The 22,501-nt window shown below is 48.3% G+C and overlaps 1 protein-coding gene across 1 annotated transcript in view; it reads right to left on the reverse strand.

Moving 5' to 3' along the window:
- The window catches only part of Itga9 (integrin subunit alpha 9), a 307,991-nt gene that overhangs the window by 212,917 nt on the left and 72,573 nt on the right, over positions 1-22,501 (reverse strand). Inside the window, exons 14-15 of the mRNA XM_075964201.1 lie at positions 17,618-17,772; positions 4,948-5,108 (exon numbers count right to left, since the gene is read on the reverse strand). Of these exons, the coding sequence (XP_075820316.1) occupies positions 4,948-5,108; positions 17,618-17,772 (316 nt within the window). The remainder of the gene's footprint in view (positions 1-4,947; positions 5,109-17,617; positions 17,773-22,501) is intronic.

The raw sequence follows: 22,501 nt of genomic DNA on the forward strand, positions 1-22,501 counted from the left end.
CTGTCAACGACACTCGGGCATGGTGCTATAATAGAACCATGATATTTAAAAAGTTTTCTCCTGGTCAACTCCCTATTCAGTTTTCTGGTGGCGAAAACACCGCTATGGTATCCTAATGTTTTTAATTCTCTCAGAGTCTAGCAATTTCCCTTTCGAACACGCAGGGCGGACAGGCGCCTCTACAGGGACCGGGAAACAATGAAAATGGCCAGAATTCAACAACACTGTTTTGACTTCAGTTGGTTTTGTTTCCACAGTTTCTTTCTGTGTCAGGCATGGAATAATTGGTTTTCTGTTTACAGAAGGGTGCGACCCTTTTACTTCACAAAAAAGCTAAACGTCGTCCGTCTGCTTTAAGAAAAAATTATGAAATCAAAGAGTTGTGGGATAAGACCCTAAGACAGAAAGAACGCAGAAAGCAGGCAAGAGGTGCATGGCTCTATATAGACCCAGGAGCTGGAGCTGAAATAAAGGAAGCGCTAGACACACAATCATGAACCCAAGGGCCAAGCTATAAAAAAAAAAACGCATGGGAGGTGGGTTCTGGAGAAAAAAGGGACAGGACAGCTCATCAAAGAGTCGGAGCATGTGGCATACAAGAAGAAGAAACTGAAAAGGTGAGGGCTCTAGGTTTTACCTGTGACCACAGGGTCTAACTAGAGATCTCCCTCCAAACCTCTAGTTAGACAGTAGAGGAGGGTCCTGCTCCAGAGTTGGACTGGTTTGGGGAACAGAGAAAGATAAGTGGGGTGCATGGCATCTGGGGAACAGTCAAGGAAGCAACTAGAACTGCTTTAGCGCTGCTCCAAGAGGAACCTCCCCTCCCTAGGGGTCCCTTCAAGTCAGACCGGGGTACCACACAGCTGGCTTAGGAGGCAGGTACTGGTCCAAGCTGGTCTCCACAGTGGAGAACATCACCATATATGGAGTGAAAAGTTAGGAGGAGAAAGAGGAAAAGAAAACAAGAAAATACAGAACAGGCTTAAAGACGGGAAGAAAAATGCCTAAAGATAGCCTAAACAAAACACGCGTGGCCCCCGTGCCGGCCTGTCTGCTGGCCATATGGCGTGTGGCAAGATGGGGCATTTGCAGTCCTGTCTCTGCAGAGCTGAGAGCCAGGCCGTGCAATAGAGACCATGCCATGGTCCTTCAGCGTGACTCGCAGACCCTAGGCCACACCCCCAGGCTGGGAAGCCATCACTGCCACACCCCCTCCCCCTTCTAGCTACCTATCTCAGGCCCCACCCACACAAGCCACAGACCTCCCAGCTGTTTTCCTCAAACCCTGTAAACCACAGGCTCTGTCTGGGAGCTCCTAGGCCAGCTGGGCCACACTGGGGACAGCTCGCTAGTCAATCGACATTTCCCCTCACTCAAATACTCCACCAGTCCCCAGGTCCTTAGGGCCCAGATAGTCACTGTGGGATAAAACTCCCCTCGTGGTTGTTGTATTGAGCATGCACTGCTTTGAACATTTCTTAACAGGAGAGCTGGTTCTTGCACCATAAAGAATTGTAATTCTGTCTCTCTCTGATATATGCCACCACTTCATCTGGCTGCATGAAAAGACCCAAGCAGAAATTATAAGGTAAAATTCATTAAAGTCAGTCCGCTTTCTCTCCCTGAACTGGTCCCGAACACCCAAACTCTGGAGCCCCACCACCAGCCGGCAGACTGTTCTAACCAGATCTCAGTTCTGCTCTCATCAACTAGGTTTCGATTGAAAAGCCCTAGGTGTCCCACGTGGGGCCCACTAGAGCTAGACGTGTCAAAGGGATGCCAAGCTTAAAGTGAGTTTCAGGACGTGGCATGTGGAAGCTGACCCAGAGGACTGAGTCTGAGACCGTCCGGGAGACACGTGGTTTCACTCCAGCGCGGGTGACAGCGTCAGAGTCTCCCAAAACAAACCAATACTTGTGTACGTCTCCATCTCAATTATCTACGTCTTGCTCCGACAAAACACCTGGCGAGCAATCTTAAAGAAAGAGGGTTCGTTCAGGATCACAGTTTAAGGGGACAGTCCACCATGCGGGGCAAGTCCCGACAGCAGGGGCTTGAGGCCGGGGGCCACGCTGCATCCAGACACAAAGTGATGAACTCCGGTGCTCAGCTCACTCCTACCTTCACGTGGCAGGCAGGGCGGCCACGCTGCATGCAAACACAAAGTGATGAACTCCGGTGCTCAGATCACTCCTACCTTCACATTGCGGGCAAGGCGGAGAATGGTGTTGCCCGACTTTAGGGTGGGTCTTTCCATTTCAATCGACCTAATCGAGGTTATTCCTCACAGGCCTGCCTGGAGGTTTGCCTCCCAATGATTCCAGAGCCTGTCAGTCTGTCAGCAGTGGTAGCACCCACAACCACAGCACGCTGTGTAGGACTGGGTGATGCTGCTTCCTCAGAGATGTGAGCTCCATTCCGTATCAGAAGCCCCCCACGACCCTAAGTTCCAGCTAGCCTGGTTAGTCATCCCAACATGGTTCCATGTGTTAGATGTTCATTCTGAACCTACCATCCCAAAGCAGGAGTCGGATAGCTTAGAACCATCTACAGAAGGCAGGAACTGAAGTGTCCCCTTATCCACGGGGACATGTTCCAAGACATCCTGCAGATATCTGAAACTGCAAACAATACCAACCATATATTTCCCCATGGATACATATTTATGATAAAGCTCATAAATTAGGCAAAGAAATAACCATTAAAAGTAAAACCACATATCCTGTGGCAAATTTATTTAACATTTATTATTTTTTAGATTTTTTTCACATAATACTACTGGACTGGACCTCAGTGACCCATCATGATTGAGTTCTCAGAAGGAGAAGCCACTAAGAAAGGAGGACGTTGTACATATACTAAAACACAGGTTATCTGAGATACAAATTTGATGAGAAATCTTACATTTTTATTTGCTATATCTGGTAAGTTTATGAAACAGAATAAGCTAGATCAACCTCTGAAACAATCTTCCTCAGGTCACCATAGGAACAGCCCTGCCCTAGCCTTCCTCAGAGGCCGCCATAGGAACAGTTCTGCCCAGCTCTCACTTCACTATTGGTGCCCCCTGGATGCACTTCCCCAGAGCCGGCAGCAGGTTCTCTGTGGCCCTGTCCTTCAGACTTGTAGTTCTTATGAACAATTTGCTATGGATTTTTGAGTCAAAGCAAGAAGTTGCAAAGGGCCTCAAAAGGAAGATTTGTGGAACAGACTCAGCACGAGGAACGCCAGATGCCCCACGCCCTAGCAAGTGTCAAACGGAACCATTTGATACATCTTGAGGTTTGCACATGAGCCTCTCCTGAGCAGTCCATGCCCTCAAGGATACTCATAAGCCAAAGGAATCTAAGATTAAGAAGGGCAGGGCAAGTTTAACAAGAGCAGGGGCGGCTTTCTAAGTGGCCAGCAGCCCAAGCCAAGGGCAGCTGGCCCGGGCAGGCCCTGACATGAGTCTGGCAGAAGGCAGAGCCCAGCCCCATTACAAAGCATCTCGGGGTATGAACTCACGGGCTGCAGGCATGAAGGTAATTCTCTACACACAGCCTAGAAGCAGCAGTGACTGAGTCTGACCCCAACAAGACAACAGTGGAAAGACACTTCAATCTACAGATCCTATGGCTAGAAATACTACATTAATCTAGATTTATGGCTAGAAATCTCTGGCTAGTAATATCACATTAAACTATACAAAACTGGCATTTCTGTAAGTGAAAAATGTCAGAACGTTGGGAATTATGTACGGCCCAACCAATCAAAAAAATAATCCTGAGCACCTTCATCAGACTCCATGCAAAGATTTTCACAGTTGCTGCACAAGTTTTATCTTTTATTTTGTTTTGCTTTGAGATAGAGTCTGACCATAAGAGCCCAGACTAGGCTGAAACTCTCCAGGCAGAATTTGAACTCTTGACCCTTCTGCCTTTCCCTCCAAGGTGCTGGGGTTGCAGTATGTGCCCCCTGCTCTGGGCATTGCTGGGTGCTAATGGCTGCTTTCAACGTGAGTATCGAATGCGCATTTGAGAGAGGCAGGGACTCACACACAGTGCTCACACAGCTCCATCCACACCAGGTCTGTGTGCTTCAAGCCCCCCCCCCACAGGCCTTACACCAAATGCCCTAGCCAGATCTTGGCTTCATGCACCTTCTCTGCTCTCTGTTCTACAGCAGTGACCACGGTCAGGACTCCCATCCAGCACAGCAGATACTCTAGCAATAATCAGAGCCCGGCTTCCTCAATTGCAGGAAAATATATTTAGCAAATACTTTCAAGAGGGGAAAAACGTCTGGAAGTTTATTTGGGGGAAGGAAGGAGACCCTTAAAACCCTTAAAATGCACTTCTGAAATAAATAGCAAGCAGTCAACAAGAGAACTGTCCAAACCATTTTAAAGCACATTCACTCTGACTCTGCCACGCCGTGGACCATTAAGAAGGCAGCAGGAACTATGTCATCTGAGGCTCAGAGCATGGCCACTGACTCTCTCCTCTCGATGAATGCCGACTTACAGAGGCAGGGGATGAAAACGTCCCAAGAGGACAAGGCACAGTCAGAAACTGGTCTCTGGCATCCTCTACGCTTCTCAGAGGCTGGGGACAACACAATAAGTGAAAGGGGACCCATGATACGACTCAGTGGGCAACGCACTTCCCTTACAAACCTCCTGACCCAAGTTCGATTCCCGGAACCACCTAGAGGACTCCTCAGAGCTGTTCTTTGACTGCCACACACACACCATGGCAGACGTGCACCCCTCCGTGACTCAATGGTGCTTTAAAATACTAAACATAAATAAGATGGCTTCAGCTTTGAGCGTTAAAAGAACACATATTATGAACTAGGATTATGAAAGTCAGAGCCCGCACAATGAAACATACGAAGCTCGCACACAGTCCAAATAACTATCGGTAGAGACCAGATTTGAGGATTAAAAACAGGAGGGAAACTAACCTTGACATGGGCCAGGTAGTGATGACACGTCTCCTCCATGCTGGTCAGCTGCAGCTTGTCTGAGACCTGGCCGGCAGTCTCTCCCAGCAGCACGAAATAGACTCTGGGCAGCTGGCCCTTCTCCTTCTGGGCCACATCAGCCGTCAGATTGTAGCTCAGATCTGACAGGAAGTGAAGGGTCAAAGATGTGAGCAAAGATGGACACACAGGGGGCAGAGCACCCAGTACCACAGTTCTGTGGAGACCCCACGCATAGTTCCCACAGTATAGGGGACTGTTCTGTGCCCACATCAAGAGCTTCTCAGAAGCCTGTGACCAGGCTGTGGAAGAACTATGATGGCCCCTGTCTTCCCAGAGATCCCACACAATCATACAGTCGTTCCTTGTTTAAATCTCATGCCTGTGTGAGGTACCAATGAACCACTAATATCCACACACGTCACTACTTTTACCGTGCACAGAGAGGCTCGAGAGGCGAACATGGCTGCAAACCTGCTGAATGTAACTAGAAGCCGCTGACTTCATGAAATTGACTTCTGTCGAGCCACATGTGTGATAAGGGAGCAACTGCTGCAATAATTCAACGTCTCTCACAGACGCCGAGTCGTGCTCTCAGCCACAACATCTTCCTATCTGTGTGTCACCCGTGCTAAAGTGAGGAGACCGCACACCAGGGACTGACACAGGAGGTGTCAGTCAACACCACGGGAAAAAATAAGTCCATTTTCATGGAGCGCCATGCTTGGAAACCGAGGCAAAGAGTGCCTGTCCTTCCATCAAGGCTTTGGTCATGGTGGCTCCTACATGGAGTGCTCCTTCTGAAAACTCAGTCCTATACCTGAGAGGGCAGTGCCGGACGGGAGAGTGGCCTGCACACAGTACAGAGTGGAAAAATGGAATAAAGATGCTCTGATGTCAAATGCATGCTGGGTAAACCCAACAGACCTTGCCTCCATTGCTCTGGGGCATGTAAAGAAACAGATAGCTGTGTGTTTTGTCCAGTAAGATGAACTTCAGCAGATCCACAGCATTGTTCTCTGGGCAGGGGCTAGTCTCTCGGTGAGCCATTTGACTTCTTAGCTCTTTGGTGGATTCTGAGATTATTATTTTTTTAAAGATTTGATTTTATTTTGTGTGTGTGTGTGTGTGTGTGTGTGTGTGTGTGTGTGTCTGTGTGTGTGTCTGTGTGTTTGCATGCTACATAAGAGCAGGTGCCCAAGGCTAGAAGGACGTGTGGGAGCCCCTGGAACTGGAGGTACGGGCAACTTGGGTCCTTTACAGAGATCAACCACTGAGCCATTTACTAGCTCAAGGAAGAGTAGTTTTTCTGGTGGAGAAACAATAATCCATGGCCCTAAGATGACCAGATGAGACAGCTGACCAGTGGGATGGCAGATGAGCCATCGCAGGCCATCTCTACACAGCTGTCTGTCAGAAGCTTGGACCATGCCTTGAAGCCAGCGCCTTGCCAGTGTTTAAGTGTGGTGAAATCAACCCACAGTAATAGCTGTGTCCGTAAATAGCATCAAAGGGACCCACCACCAAAGGAAGTCTGAGCAGGGAGGAAGAAAGGTGGCTTGACAGGCCATCTGTGGCTACACCACGGCGTATTTTTTCTGTGTCTAATGGCCTTCTTGGGCCCCTGCCATATAGTGGTTACTATCATGCCCAGATGGCAGATTCCCAGCCAGTGGAGGCTATGATGTCCTAACTTGTTTATCCTAACGAGCAGCTGACGCAAAGCTGGGTCACCAGGAGGGACCTGGGATATGGATCATCCCAAAAGATAGTTCTACTATTAAGAAGAGAACAGCCAGGGGAAGTGTTTGAGTATAGAAAACACAGGGTACAAGCAAGAGTTACAAGTAGAGTGTGTGCATGGGCTGCCAAGGTCTTGAAGAAATCCTATAGGACAGCTCATGTAAAAACAAACAAACAAAACCGACTTCATTTTTAGGAGAAAGGGTCCTTAGGCTCTAAAAGGGGAAATACTATCCATGAACCATCTACCATACAGCAGAATCCAAAGCTCTCTACATCTAATCCGGGCTATTTTTACCACGCTACATGTAAGTGCTTAATTTTTTCAATCTTACCTGCTGTCTTGGTTAGGGTTTCTATTGTTATGAAAAGACACCATGACTACAGCAACTCTTATAAAGCAAAACATTTAACTGAGGTTTACAGTTTCAGAGATCAGTCCATTATCACCATGACAGGACGCACGGCAGCGTGCAGGCACACATGGTACTGGCTACACCTTGATCAGAAGGCAACAAGAAGTAGACTGAGGCACTAGGCATGGCTTGGGCATAAATGAGACCTCAAATCCCACCCCCACAGTGATATACTTCCTCTAACAATGCCACACCTACTCCAACAAAGCCACACCTCCTAATAGCGCCACTCCCTACGTGCTAAAGAGGGCCAATTACATTCAAACCACCACATGCTGTGAGATAATGCTTTTGAGCATGATGTGGGAGTGTCATATATCAATCTGTTGATTTCATTGTTTAAGCAATAAAGAAACTGCTAGGCCCATTTGATAGGCCCACCCTTAGGTGGGTGGAGTAAACAGAAGGGAAGGCTGGGAGGAAGAGGAAGTGAGGTCAGACTCGACAGCTCTCCTCTCCAGAGCAGACGCCTTCAGAGATACGCCATGCTACCCGCTCCAGGGAAGACGCACGCCATGCCCCAGCTCCGACCCAGGATGGACTTAGGCTAGAATCTTCCCGGTAAGCGCACCTAGGGGCGCTACACAGATGATTAGAAATGGGCCAGAGCAGTGTTTAAAAGAATACAGTGTCTGTGTAATTATTTGGGGCATAAGCTAGCCGAGCCAGGCGGCTGGGGATTTGGGGACGCAACCCTGCCGCCGCCCATATTACTACAGATGACGCCCAGACGTGTGGCTAACTAAACCCACTTAAAAAACCTGAGAAGGCTTAAAAATAAGGGAGAGAGAGTTTAACACAGATTTTTGCTGTTTGTTGGTGGTGTGCTGTAGAGAGATTTCCTGATTCGGCAACAGCAGCAGAAAAAACGCTGTGTCATTTCAAAGCATGGCTTCCTGGGGCTGTGCCGCCAGTGCAAACTCTGGCTTTATGTTTGTGTTCCCGCTTGGGATCGGAAGGAGAGTGCTCTGAGACCGTGAAGATGACTCAGAGCTCCCCGCCTGCTCCTGGGCAGAAGGCAGAATCAGGCTTAGGCAGGCGGAAGAGCATGGCGGATTCCTGCCGCCATACAGGGACGTGTTTTCAGACTGCGTAGTGCTCTGCGTGTCAGATTTGGATGTTACTTGGATGAAAAGAATTTCTGTGCTGCACGCTCAGTCTCAGAATTAAAGTGCTGAGTGCAGCTCCTACCTGGTAGCCCCAAGAGGCTTCCTGACTCAGCTTTAGCTGCAAAACCCTGCGGCTCATTAAGAGGTCCTGCCACAAAACACTTAAACAGTGTTGATGAAAAGCTGAACATATGCTTTTCGGTTTTCAGCCGTAGCAGGAAAAAAGCTGTGCCGTTTAAAAATGCCGGCTTTCTGGGCCATCCTGCCAGGGCAAACTCTGACTGTTTGAGGCAGGAGGGCCGGCTACCGAGAGAGGACTTGAGTATCATCTGTTGTAGCTTGCTGGCTGGCAGGGACCTTGAAATGCCAGGTGTGGTAGCACACGCCTTTAATCCCAGTGCCTAGAAGGCAGAGACGAACAGATCTCTGTGAGTTCAAGGTGTAGTAGTGTACGCCTTTAATCCCAATGCCTGGGAGGCAGAGACAGGCGGATCTCCGAGAGTTCAAAAACAGCCTGGTCTACAGGGTTATTCCAGGTCAAAGATTTGCGCTCAAAAAGCAAAAAGTTAACTTAGGAATGTCACAGCTTAGATTCTTAAGCGCCTAGTGATTTAAAGGTGCAAATCAAAAGTGCTCCTGGATAGTAAAAAATTGCAGATTCACAATAGGACAGATTCAGACCACTAAATGAGTCACACTGTTGGATGAATGTACGTAGGCTTGGGAGAGAGAAGAAAAAGAATATAGAGAATAAAGTTAATGCTTAAAAAAAAAAAGGTAAAGTCTTTAAAGAGACAGAGTACAGATAGTTATAGATATAAATAAAAATAAGCCGCGTAAAGATGGAAAATTCACAGAGAGTCTGGATTATGTACATTGTGTTTTCTTTAAGATTTTTGACTGTGAAGGAGCTAAGTACAGAGAGACATTTCATTACATGGGCTGCCAAGCTAAACCAGAATGGATATAAGGGTATTACGATTTCAGAATTTGGGTCTAAGGATATGATGCTTTGGAGAGAGTCTTCTTTTGTTTTCACAGAGGATGAGACTCTATGGATTTCTTCTATTCCGATTTGGTATGATGGACCACGTCCTCCTGAAGGTTTGCTGTGAACATCTTCAGAAAATTGCTTTGCTCAACTGCCAACTGAGATGAAACCTGGCACACAGGTTACACCCTAAAATCATTAACGACGCCCCCATTCAGCAGGAAGCAGTTTGGAGAGAAAAAACTGCGCCCATGTTCCCAAATATGGTTTATAAACGTTCTTTTACATTTAAAGGGGGATATGATATAGGTATGGATAATTTGCATTAGTATAGATTTTGCTTTATTTATAGAGATTTAAGGTCAATTTTGTTATATGTATAAATGTTTCTGATGTAACTTTTACTTGATAACTGTTTTGTTATATGTAATTTTGCTATGTTAAGGTTAAAGCCTTCCTTTTTTTGTTTAAACAGAAAAAGGGGAAGTGATGTGGGAGTGTCATATATCAATCTGTTGATTTCATTGTTTAAGCAATAAAGAAACTGCTAGGCCCATTTGATAGGCCCACCCTTAGGTGGGCGGAGTAAACAGAAGGGAAGGCTGGGAGGAAGAGGAAGTGAGGTCAGACTCGACAGCTCTCCTCTCCAGAGCAGACGCCTTCAGAGATACGCCATGCTACCCGCTCCAGGGAAGACGCACGCCATGCCCCAGCTCCGACCCAGGATGGACTTAGGCTAGAATCTTCCCGGTAAGCGCACCTAGGGGCGCTACACAGATGATTAGAAATGGGCCAGAGCAGTGTTTAAAAGAATACAGTGTCTGTGTAATTATTTGGGGCATAAGCTAGCCGAGCCAGGCGGCTGGGGATTTGGGGACGCAACCCTGCCGCCGCCCATATTACTACATGAGCACTGTAAAGATTTGCCACTTATATTGGTTTAATAAAATGCTGATTGGCCAATAGCCAGGAAGGAAGTATAGACAGAGCAACCAGACTAGGGGAATTCTGGGAAGAGGAAAGGCAGAGACACAGGTAGCAGCCAAACACAGAGAAAGCAAAATGAAAACAACTTACTGAGAAAAGGTACCAAGCCACATGGCTAACAATAGATAAGAATTATCAGTTAATTTAAGTTGTAAGAGCTAGCTAATAATAAGCCTGAGCTAAGAGGCCAAACAATTTATAATTAAGATAAGCCTCTGTGTGTTTCTTTGGGACTAAATGGCTACAGGACCAGGCAGGACAGAAACTTCAGTTTACAACCACATTCCACTCCATGGCCCCCATAAGCTTGTAACAATATCATAATGCAAAATGCATCTAGTACAACTTTAAAAGTCCCCACAGTCTATAACAGGCTCAACAATGCTTAAAAATTCAAAGTCTCTTCTAAAATTCATGCAATCTCTTAAGTGTAATGCCCTGTAAAAATCTAAATCAAAAAGCAGATCACATACTTCCAACATAAAATGGCACAGGAAATACAATACCATTCCAAACATAGGGAAAGGAGTATAGTGAGGAAATACTGGACCAAAGCAAGATGGAAAACAAACTGGGCAAACTCCAAACTCTGCATCTCTATGTCTCTTGTCAAAATGCTCTTCAGATCTCCAACTCCTTTCACCTTTGTTTACTACAACATACTCTTTCTCTTGGGCTGGTTCCACTTCCTATTAGTAGATCTCCTTGGCAGGTATCACATGGCTCTGGCATCTCCAACATCTAGGCTCCAAGGCAATCCAGGCTTCAACTTCACAGCTGCACGCAATGACCTCTCTAGGCCTCCATTCAGGGACATCCCTGACATATGCCTGGCCTCAGCAGCCTTCCTTAGTCACAGAGACAGATTCTATAATACCTTCCTTCTATCCTTAACTCTGAAGCCAGAACCACATGGCCAATGCTGCCAAGCTCTGCTGCTTCTTAAAGATGGAACATGACCCCTTTGTTCAAATGTACCTTTACCAACTTTCTGTCTGCGATGGTTTCCTTCACTGCCTAAACCTGGCTGTTTGGGAACTTGTTCTGTAGACCAGGATGGCCTCAAACTTAGAGATCCACCAGTCTCTGCCTTCCAAGTGCTGGGATTAAAGAAAGGGTGTTGCACCACCATATCCAGCTCTAAGCTTTTCTTTAATTCCTTTTTACAAATTGAAAAGTTATCTGAATGGGATCTTGCCCTGAGGTCATCACTCCCTTTATTCCATTTCTTAATCTAAATCCTTGAACACAGGCTTTACCTCAATTCAACTTCCTGGTGCTCCTTTTCTCCTCAAATTGTTCATTTTGTATTTTTCCTTGCTCAGTTTGCTCCTTTACATTAAATAATCTTCCTTAGAGTCAACACTAATAACCACACGACAGAGTCTATACTAGCCTCTTTTTGAGATTTCCTCTGCCAATGGAATTAAACAAAAACTTTTCATTTTTTAGCCTCAAGCAGACTCCTTGGATAAGGGCAAAAGCAGGCACATACTTCACCAAAATATCACACGATCAGTCAGTCTCTAGTCCACATACTAACATTCTCCTCCTCTGAAACCTCTTGATCCAGCCCCTCATAGTTCAAATAACTCTTAATACCAGTTTTCCATGCTCCTACCATACCTGTCCTGAAGCCTTTCACTCTTTGAATGCAGAAATGGCAGACCCAAGCACAGACAAAGGTCCGGAGCTGAATTCTAAGCCAATCTTTTTACTGCTGGCAATAACAACCCAACAGGACAAATGGTTATGTTTAAATGAAGCGAGTTTCAAAATGCTATTTAGCAAGATGACATCTGGAGATGCCCACAGATGGAAAACAAGTCAGAAGCCATGGCTGGTTACATCAAGGTGGGGGTGGCAGTCACAGAGTCTATACAGCCCCTGACAAGAGTGTCCCACGTGACCAATGAGAGCTGCCCTTGTCCTGCAGGGAAAGGAAAGTGGAAGAGACAGCAGACCTCAGTGGTGCAGCCAGATGAGCCCAGAGGGAATGGGATGAGCACAGGAAGACAGAGAGGGTGGTGTGGACTCCAACTCCCATCCTCTTGGCCTCTTCTAAGTCTGCCTGCCTCCACCAAGGGCTTTCTCCAGGTCAAGGCAGAAGTAAGTCAGGTCTGAGCAGGACAAGCAGACAGGACATAGTTGCCTTTCACTTAGGACTCCTCACACTGAGCATGCCCTTCACTGACTCCTCAGATTCCCCGGCAGGGCTGAGTCAGATGGACCCAGAGTGGTAACAGGCTTAGTCCTACACCCTGTTTGATTTCCTAGAATGGTTAATTCATGTGCCAACTTGGTTGGACCGCGGTAACCAGATATTTAGTCAAGCACTAAATTACACACTGCTGTGAAGGTCTTCTACAAATGAGACTGACAGTGATATCACTGGACTTTGGATGAAGCAAATCAAACTCTATAATGTGGGTGGGCTGCATTAGTTGAAGGTCTTGATGAGAAAATTTTAAAAATATATGTAAAATTATATATATATATTATATGCCATTACATGTATATAGTAATCTCTGTTTCCCAATAAGGAGCCCTGTGTCTAGCCTACCCACAGACCTAAACTACAGCTTCAGCTCAGCTCTGTCTCCTCCGCAGCCTCATGAGCCTATGCCCCAACGGTGGGATTCCTTACTCCATTTCCAACTTCCCTGGTTGGTTCCTCTGGAGAAGCCTGCCTAGCCCAGTATTCTGCCCCATTTGCAGGCTGGTACTGCCGGGGCTCGTCCCTATGTTGAGGTATGCCCTGAGACCTGACTTGGGAATATATTTGAGTTGGGGGAGACCTTAACACAGGGCAAGTTGGGAAACGGGGAGGGGGGCGATTCAGCCTTCTGCGCATGCCCAAAGCTGCGCTGAGTACTTTGCGAGCAAAGCGCCCACCTTCTGCTCAAAGTGCCACAGTGGTCACCAGCGAAGATCCTAAAACTCGTGCGAGCCGGGGGGGGGGGGGGGAGCTGCAGTTCAAAGAACAGAGCTGAGGATGAGGCCACGCTCTGATCTGAGTGGGACACGTGGGCGCCAACCCGTTAACCTAGCAGATTTCTCTAATGTTCCAATGCCTGATCCCACGCAGACCCGGTTATCTAGTCACCAAGAGCAATAGCTTTGCAAGCATTTCCTCCCTAGAAAATATCGTGCTCGATATGAAATTTATTCTGACATTATAAACATAGAGAACCTCTTTCTGTATCAGACTCTCAGTTCTTGAAGCAAGCATGAGGAAACCCCACCTGAGTGCAGAGTCTGGAAGCCGCCAGAGGTGAGAAGGAAGAGTCACCTCTGAAGCCCGGTGCTCCAGTGGTAGCCTTAAATAGTCCCCCCTCGGGTGCCCCAAGCATGTTGGGATGCAGCCAATCAGCTAGCTTGGGGGTGGGGGCGGTGCCTCAGGCCTGCAGCTTGGCCTCCCCTGCAACCCCTTAATACAAACCAGCTCTCAAAGCGGGGTCCAGGCCGAGGATTGCTGGTTCAGATTAGAGCCAGTTCCCACAGCACATGACACACCGGGTTCTTCCTTCTGGCAGTTTGTGTCTATGCCATGTCAAATGATGTCATGTGGATGGAAAAGCTGATCAGACCCATGCTTTCGCCTGCTTCTCCTCCCTGCCCCCCAGGCGGATTCCCAAGGGCCCCCCACATGGGTTGGGGCCTGGGGAGAGCGCCAGCTGTCTCGCATCAACTAGGGCTCTGGTCTATCCTAGCCAACACGGAATGGTTCCCGAATCTCCCCCAGAACAAGGATTCAGCTGTGACTGTCTACCAGGGCTCCTTCCAGCGCTACTTGGCTTCCCCGGTGCTTCCCAGAGGAGGGGGAAAAGGGATATTTCCACTTTACTAGCTTTCCCTAATTCTCTCCATCTTCCTCCAAGGAATGTGACACTTACTTGGCAGTAATTGCTTTCTTAGGTAACCCCCATTTCCTTCTCTGACAAGGCTCTCCTTGGTCTCATCCCTACACTTCTGGGGACCGGAAGCTTTGAGAATAAGTCTCTTCCTAGGGAGTAGACAGCACCACCTCTCACTGCAGAAAAAAAGGTTGGGGGCACAAAGGATCAGTTTCCAACTGTATTTCTATGGCTGACCAGAGGGCCATCCCTCAGGGCCTGGAATCCAGAGTTGTCTGCTCACACTGTTCATGGAAAGCTTTGTCAGGCTGTTTGTAAGCCCGGGTTACATGCAGGTAGGGGATCTGAGTGCAAAACGGGCTTGGGACAAAGCCCAGTGGCCGAGTGCTTTTGTAGCATAAATGAGACCAGCAGAGTGGGAAAATGCAACTCCTTGGGACACAACCCTTTCTGGTTTTTATCTGATACTATGGCAAAAGTACAGAACTACGATTCTCAGCCTCTAGACAGGCAAGCCTATGGCCACCAAGAAGGCAGACATGCAGCCCATGAGTGAAGGGCTCAGCATTCTTGGTGACAGCACTCAGTCCTTCTCAGTGGCTGCCAGGAGGCTCCGAGAAGCCACAGTCAGCCCCGGAGCCACGGATGAAGTGTCTAAGAACAATCCGGAATGAGCCGAACTCTTCTTTGAAATTGCTTAGCAAAATGTGCTATAAACCTGCCCTTGGGCAGCTGCCAAAGTGGGAAGCCAGCCTGCATGCCACTCCGCACGTGTCTAGAAGGGCAAGTGAGGAGACCCCTCCCGCTAGAATGTGGGTCCGTGCTCTGCGGCCACGGCTGAGCACAGAGTCTGGCGGAACTTCATCGTCCTCTCTGAGGGAAGAGCCCCAAACAACGTAAGACGAGGCTCATTTTCTCACCTCCATACTTCTCCAGAGACCCGAGGGAGCATGGAGAACGTCCTCCGAAAGTCAGTGCTCCCTGGAGTAGCAACAGGGCCTTAATATTTCAGATCCCCCATGAACCTGGGCGCTTCCATGCCAGTTATGCAGTTCTTGGTTCTAGTTCTAAGCCTGCCTTCTCCGCTTTGCTGGGATTCCACCAGGTTGTTTTGCCAGCAGCTCCCTGTGAGGGTCTGCCAATGGGAAGAGGGGAGGGAGGGCACCTGCGGGGCTGGAGGGAAAAGAAGGTCTCGCCCCTCCCTGCTTATTTATCCACTTATCCAAGGACAGCTTTCATGGCCTCTGGACTAGACAGATGGACAGACGTCATTCTACTCCCTAGGTCCTCCTTCATGACTCAACGCCCTCACTGTACTTTCTCAGAGGGGTGAGGAGCACCCCCAATAGTCTCTACTTAAAGATTTAGGTGCGCCCCAGGGGGAGTAGGAAGAGATGGGGGAGGTAATGGGAGGAGAGGAGGGAGGGGAAACTGTGATTGATATAAAAAATTAATTAATTAATTAATTAATTTTAAAAATTAGGTCCCCCCCCAAAAAATAATAAAATAAAATGAAAAAGAGTTAGGTCCAGATGCACAGGGTCCCTTCTTCAACCTCACGGGTCCTGATAACCTCGAGGAAGGAATTAACAGAGTATAACCTTGACTGGTTACCCAGAAACTTGGTAAAACACAGGCTGCTGGGTTCTACCCTCGGAGTTCTCATTCAACTTGAATATGCATGGCTAACAAGATCCCAAGCGATGCCACACAGCTGATCTGAGGAGTTGGCTAGCTGCTGGCACAGTCCCAGCCATGGCAACTGTCTCCTGCAGTTACTGCTGCATCCTCCCTGGCCTGCCCAGTCACTTCCGAGAGTCCAAGCCTACTAAAACGTAAGGTGCGGTGATCTGCTTCTGGACTGGATCTTGCCGTGTCCATAACATTTCACTCCTTCAAGGGCCACGGTCCAGCTCAGATCCTTGTAGATTTCCTCCAAGTGGTCTGTGAAAAGCTGAAAGCTGGTGCCTGACTGTGGCCCCAGCGGGGCTTAGGGATCACAGGGGCCCCCCGTACCATCTCTTCACTCAGCCCGGGAGTCTGAAGCCCCTTGGGCCACGCCTGTTTAAACTCAGCCTCTCCTCTGTTCCCACTGTGCCACGTGACCGTCATGCTTGCCAGAACATGGGTCAGGAATATGAAAGCGTGTCAGGGACAAAGCAGTCGGAACTCTCTGGAACAGAGCTGTTTCTAGTGCCCAGCACAATAGACACACGATGCACAGCTAGGAAATGAGTACCAGCATGAACTGTTGCTTGCTTGTTCCTTAGAGCTCTAAAATGTGCACCAAAACTCACACTCGGGGTTTGGGGGGGCAGTATGGGTCTCTGGTAGGTATGTGTTCGTCAGGCCAGAGGGCCTGGGTTTGATCCCCAGCTCCAAAATAATGACCACTTCCAGCACCTAAGAAATGTTTGCTAATGGATTCTAGCTGTCATGAGCAGGTGTTTGGGTCCAGGAGGAACAGAAACCTTCTGCATCAGACTCTGATGGTTTCAACCATAAAGATGACAGGAAGAAACTGTGGTTGGAAAATGCAACTATATCAGACTAAGTACCCAGCCCCGACAGCTGGATGAACTTAAAGAATATTATTTTACTCCCTGGACTATATATAAAAATTGCATGACTCTTCAATCCCATGTTTATCGTATGGCTATGCTCAGTCTGGCAATTCCTGAGCTCTCTTTAAAATGAAAGAAAAATCTTTCTAAGTAAGCACAAGGTTTAGTTGTGAGGTTTGCTCAATGATTTGATCACGATGATTTGTCAATGAGATCGCAGGGGACTGGCCTGTTGTCAATTAAGGCAGAGTGTTTAAAGTCCAGCTGAGTGGACTACACGAGTGTGCATATGTGTGAACTTCAGAGTAGTGCTTTGCACACTCAAATCACGTGCACACCTCACCAGGACATTGTCATAGTTACCTACAGCTCCCAACTTGGCACAGCCTAGAGTTATAACAGGGAATCTCAATGGAGGCGCTGCCCAGATCAGATTGCCTGATCGTGTTTTTGATTGACGGTTGATTTGGGAGGGCCCTGCCCCATGTGGACAGCACCATCCCTGGACTGTCTAAGAATGTTAACTGAGCACGAGTTGCGTATTCCAAACTCTCTGAGATTCCAGGGTAGGACCATGCTCTTAACAACCTAAGCCTCGGAACCCTTCACATCCTGAGCTGATGTCAGTTGTCTGAGGCGACCCTGCTACCTAGTTGATGCTGCAAGCTTATGGGGTGGGGGTGGGGTGGGGAGAGTCTCCAGATTCTTATTGTTTAACTGCATGAAGCGTTCCATAGGGGCAAGGTTCCGGCACTTCATCTCACCAGCTCACACTCTGCCCCGCCCAGTGAATTCCAGTCTAGGCATACATTTGCGGGTAAGGATGCTTGAGGTTCAATGTCATTTGTCCTAGACCTGGAGGGTGTGTGAAATTTGAAATATGTAAATGAGCAGGAAAGTGGAAAGAGGCGCCCCAGACAGTGTCCAGCCCACTGGCCCAGCTAAGGTAAGGCAGATATCAAGCTCTGACACTGGGACTCATTACCGATTTCTTCTGGCACATGCTTGCCATGGAAGCGAAAACACACGGTGACATTCAGGCAGTTCACGGGCTGCTGTCCATCATGACACTGAGGTGCTGTGATGTTGATGGAGCCTGGGAGGAAGATGGAGACAGCCACAGTGATGACCGGTCTGGCTCTGCAGGACAAGGAGAGGGAAGGAAACCTGCGTTAAGTAGCAGCTCTCAGAACTGAGCAAGAACTGGACAGGCGGAATAGCTCCTGGGACTTCAGCCAGCATTTAATTAAAGAATGAAATGCCCCAAGAGAGAAAAGCTAGTGTGCTCTGTAAGTATTTTTTTTTCTGGTTTTAAAAGTAGCACATTCCCTAAAACACTAATGGTTTGCTTCCCGGTAACAAAGGCAAGTTAGTTGTTAATGAAACACAGCTGGCTAAAGCCGTAAATCAAGTACCAGATGCTGGGTGATTATTTAAAATTTCGCCCAAGAAGTTCCGATTTCCATTTCATTGGGAGGCATGAACGCAGTGAGGAAAACTCTCTACATCACAAGCCATGGTTCAGGAGCTAGATGCAAAGCCAGTGTGACAGTTTGCTCCAGTAATCCCAGAATCTGAGGGACTGAGTCAGAAGGATTTCCCGGCCTTCTAGGCCAGCCTGGGTCACAGCCTGAGAGCTTGCTTTAAAACGCCAAAGGGAGAGGTGGGGGAGGGAGGAAAAGGAAAGAGAGAGACAGAGACACAGAGAGCCTGAGAGAGACAAAGAGACAGAGAGACAGACAGAGAGACCACTAGAAACAAACAGAGTGGTTCCCCTGCCATTGTTGGCAAAAGTTGGTCAAATATCCTCTTTCATTTATGTCTATCAATCCATTGACTATGGTATAAAAAGAATTGATTGATGGAGTCCCAGCTGGTACCAGCAAAACACTTCAAGGAATTAACCTGACTAGCCTTAGGACAAAACGAAATTCAATAAACACAGCCCCCTCCCCGACGTGACCACCCCCCAGTGCCTGATGGATGGACAGCATCCCTGGACTCCCCTGCGGCAACCAGACAAAAGCTGAGAAGGAAGCAGGCTTTCCTTTCCCATCCTTTCCCATCTGCTCAGGGAGGAGGCACCTAAGCTGTGGCCTGACCTCCCCCACCCTGCCCTGACCTCACAAAGTGAACCTTTTCCCCCTCGGGATCCCTGCCCTTCGTGCTGTTGGGACTACTGCCCTCACGTGTGGGCGAGCCTCATCCAAAATGCCCCAGGGTGGCAGAACAATGGCCAAAGAACCCCAGGACAAGAGAACGTTCAAGGGAAACCTGGGTGCACAGTGCAGTGAGGAGCCACACAGCACAGATGGTATGAGGACCCCACTGCTACTGCCACTGCAGGGACAGGAAGGTCAACAGAAGGGCAGCTGTGTGGGGCAGTGAACTGGGGGACTCAGAGCAAATCTGGCTGTGTGACCAAAGGGAGACAGACAGCAATAATGCCAGAAATAAAGCAGTATCCTGGTCCTTCGGCTTTCTTCTGCGTTCATCCTTAGAAGATGCTAGAACTCCTCAGAAAGACCATTTCACCCTAGCTGGTGTAAAATGATGTCATGGTTAACTTTGTCAACTTGACTGAATCTGGAATCACCATGAAAACATGGGAGGGAGTCTCTAGATTAGGTCAGGTGAGGAGGAAGACCCATGCTGAAGGGGAAGGGGCTGGGAGTCTCTGAACAAAAACGATAAAGTGAGATGAGTCTCAGCATTCATGTCTCTCTGCTTCCCGACTGCAGGTCCCATGTGACCTGCCCCCCTCATGCTCCTACCACCATGACTACTCTCTCACCCCTTCCACCCTCACCCCCCCCCCACTATGCTGGATCCGTGTCCCCAAATTGAGTAAACATAAACCTTTCTTTCTTTCCTTGTTAGTTCTCCCCTCCCAGGCATTTTGTCAAAGCAATAAAAAGTAGAAACATCCCTTTTCCCCTCCCCTTCTACCCCTCCATCCTCTACTCCAATCCCTGTGGTCAGGGCAGCAGAGACAAAGTATCCGCAGTTTCAGAGAGAGCCAGGCTCCTGTCTATAATAACACCCTGGCAACCCCTGACTATGGAAAAGAAGATGAAAGGCCAGTCCATCCCCTTATCAGCCTGTCAGAGAGAAGGCACCGTCTCCTCCCAGAGACTCAGCTGAGATGGGTGAGCTAAGCTGGAGACAGAACACTCCAGACAGAACAAACTGGGCAAAGCGTGCCGAGCGGAATCCTGTGAAGTGTGAAGGAGCCGGCAGAGCCCTCCGGTCCATCCCCTCCAACAGCGGCTCCATCGGTTCCCTCGGCCTTTTTGTTTCCACTTCAAGTGTTGTTTTTGGATGAGGAAAGCAATGTTTCATAAGCCTCTCTGGTCACTTCCTTTGCCCGTGGTGGCACAGCACTAAGGTCCTATCACCAGATCAGGGGACCTGCCCTCCTGAGCAAACTTCCTGAGGGCAGGGCTGGGGCCTGCTCACACTCCAAGGGCGGAGCCCACCTGCCCATCCACTGACCTCTAGATAACAGCAGCGGGGGCGCATGAGGGCAGAACCACAAGTGTTTTCAAGACTTCAAAGAAGCAAGTGAGTGCTTTTCCGTGGCAGAGAGATCGACTCTCCACATTACACTTCCAGGTAAACAACAGAAGTGGCAGGAGGACGGTTTTCACCCGATGGTGTTTTCATTCTCCTGGCAGGGCGAGGACAGGTGCAGGCTAGTTAGTTACAAAATCAGCCCTGGGCCTTCCTCTGTCCGGGTTCATCTTTGTTCACTCAGTTGAAGATGCCCAGTCAGGTTCTCCCTTAGCTGTAGCCTGAAGTTTCCACAAACCCCAAGGTGCCTCCCCAGTGCCTTCAATTACAAAGCACACAGCAGCTGCCTGTGGGCATACTCAGTTTCTCTTTGTCTCAGCCCAAATGAAAAGAAACTCCAAATCCATCCTCCCTCAGATTCTGTGTCTGAACCACCTGTGGCTCCACATGTTCCTTTGCAGCCCAGCTTCAGGAAAAGCAACCAAGACCCACTGTGTCCCCCATCCTTCTCTCCCCTCCCCGGCCACAGCCATGTGTCTTCTGCTACCACCCTCCCCAAAAGCTGCATCAGCCAATGTAACCACTGACATTTGGTGTCACTTCAAGCCAGGACACGTCCACCTGGTCCTCTCTGCTGAATATGATGCCACCATTGCCCCTGACCATGTAACCCTGCTTTGTTGTCCTCCTGGCTCTTAGCGCCATCTGGGATTTTTAAAATCTTGTCCTAATTGCCTTTCCTGGTGCGGTGACAAACACCGTGACCAAGTGCAACATGAGGAGGAAGCGGTCTAGTTCGGCTTACAATGTATGGTCCATTACCTAGGATTGCTAAAACAAGAGCTTGAAGGAAAAACCACAGAGGCTCCGTGCTTGTTCCCTCTGGCTTTCTGGACTAGCTGGCCTGGCTAGCTGGCTAGCTTTCTTAGACAGCCAGGCCCACTTGCCTAGGGATGGCATCGCCCACAGTGGGCTGGGCCCTTCTGCATCAATGGGCAATCATGAAAATGTCTCAAAGGCCAGCCACAGGCAGGTCTGATGGAAGCAATCCTTCCACTGGGGCTTCTCTTCACCCACGCTCGCCACCACAAAGCTCCTAGGTCTTCGCCCAGAGGGAGGATAATAGCGATGCACACATCACGGAGTTGTTTAGAGGACAAGAAATCAATCCACACTTTGGATATGGAACATGGGTAGATCTCAGAAACAAAGAATTGAGTGAAAGAACTCAGGAATCAGAATATATACAATGTGATTGTACGGATATGGACTCCTAGGGTGGGCAAAAGTGACCCCTGGAGACAGAAGCGACAGCAACAGATGCAATTAGACCCTAAGAGGGGCTGGGAGAGGTCCGTGGATAAACTACTTGTCATGCAAGCCTGGGGACTTGAGTTTGATCCTTAGAACCCACACACGGGCAGAAGGACAGAATCCATTCTGCCTCCCGACACAATAGCAATAACAAGTGATTTTTAACAGCCCAAGAAAACTTGCAGGGTGACAGGAATGAACTTGGTCTTGACGGTGGTGCAGTTTTGACCATCCACTCCATGCTGGAGCCTGGGTCCCCCGTCAACGGTGAAGGCACCTCCGTTAACATTTACACCCATGGAGGAGAGAGACAAGAAGAAGCTCCTTGTCTGGACTTCATGAGGGAAGACAGCTCCTTTGGGTTTGGAGCTCATGAGGGAAGACAAAAGGAGTCTCAGCATGGAGAGAAGTGGACATGAGCTCCCACACCTAACTCAGAAGCTACCTCCAACTGACAACTGCTTGCAAAGGAAGAATTAGTTTTCTCCAATAAATATATAGGTCCCCCTACGCACATAAGCCACACTTCAGGGCCGGTCCCATGCCCAGCAGAAGAGGGCCAGCACAAGAGAAACTCAGTGGTATTGTCAGAGATTTCTTTTTTTGTCTCATAAAGCTTTGGTTGAGCCTTATTTTTATCTTTTGCTTATCTATTATGGTTTTCAATTTTGTGATTTTATGAATTTTGTGTGTGTGTGAAAGAGTGTGAGTGTTTCTTGTGGTTTTCTTTCTTTTTTAATTCTGAGGGTCTGGTTTGTTGTTATTTTGTTTTGTTTTAATTTTCCTGTTTGTTTTCTAAAGAGAGAGAAAGAAGGCATGGGGTTGGATGGATGCGGAGAGGACCTAGAAGGAGATGAGAAAGGAGAACTGTGATTCAGAATATAGTGTAGGAAAGATAATTTATTGTCAATTAAAAATGATGTAAATTAAGAGATAACCTAACAGGCGCTCTGGGTATCAAGACAGCCTACCGCCGCTGTAAGAAGCCAGGGGACATGCTTCATCTAAGAGGGACCCCCTGACAACCACAGCGAGCTGTCAG

This window comes from Microtus pennsylvanicus, chromosome 3 (genome assembly GCF_037038515.1).
Source record: "Microtus pennsylvanicus isolate mMicPen1 chromosome 3, mMicPen1.hap1, whole genome shotgun sequence".
In the NCBI taxonomy this organism is placed as follows: domain Eukaryota; kingdom Metazoa; phylum Chordata; class Mammalia; order Rodentia; family Cricetidae; genus Microtus; species Microtus pennsylvanicus.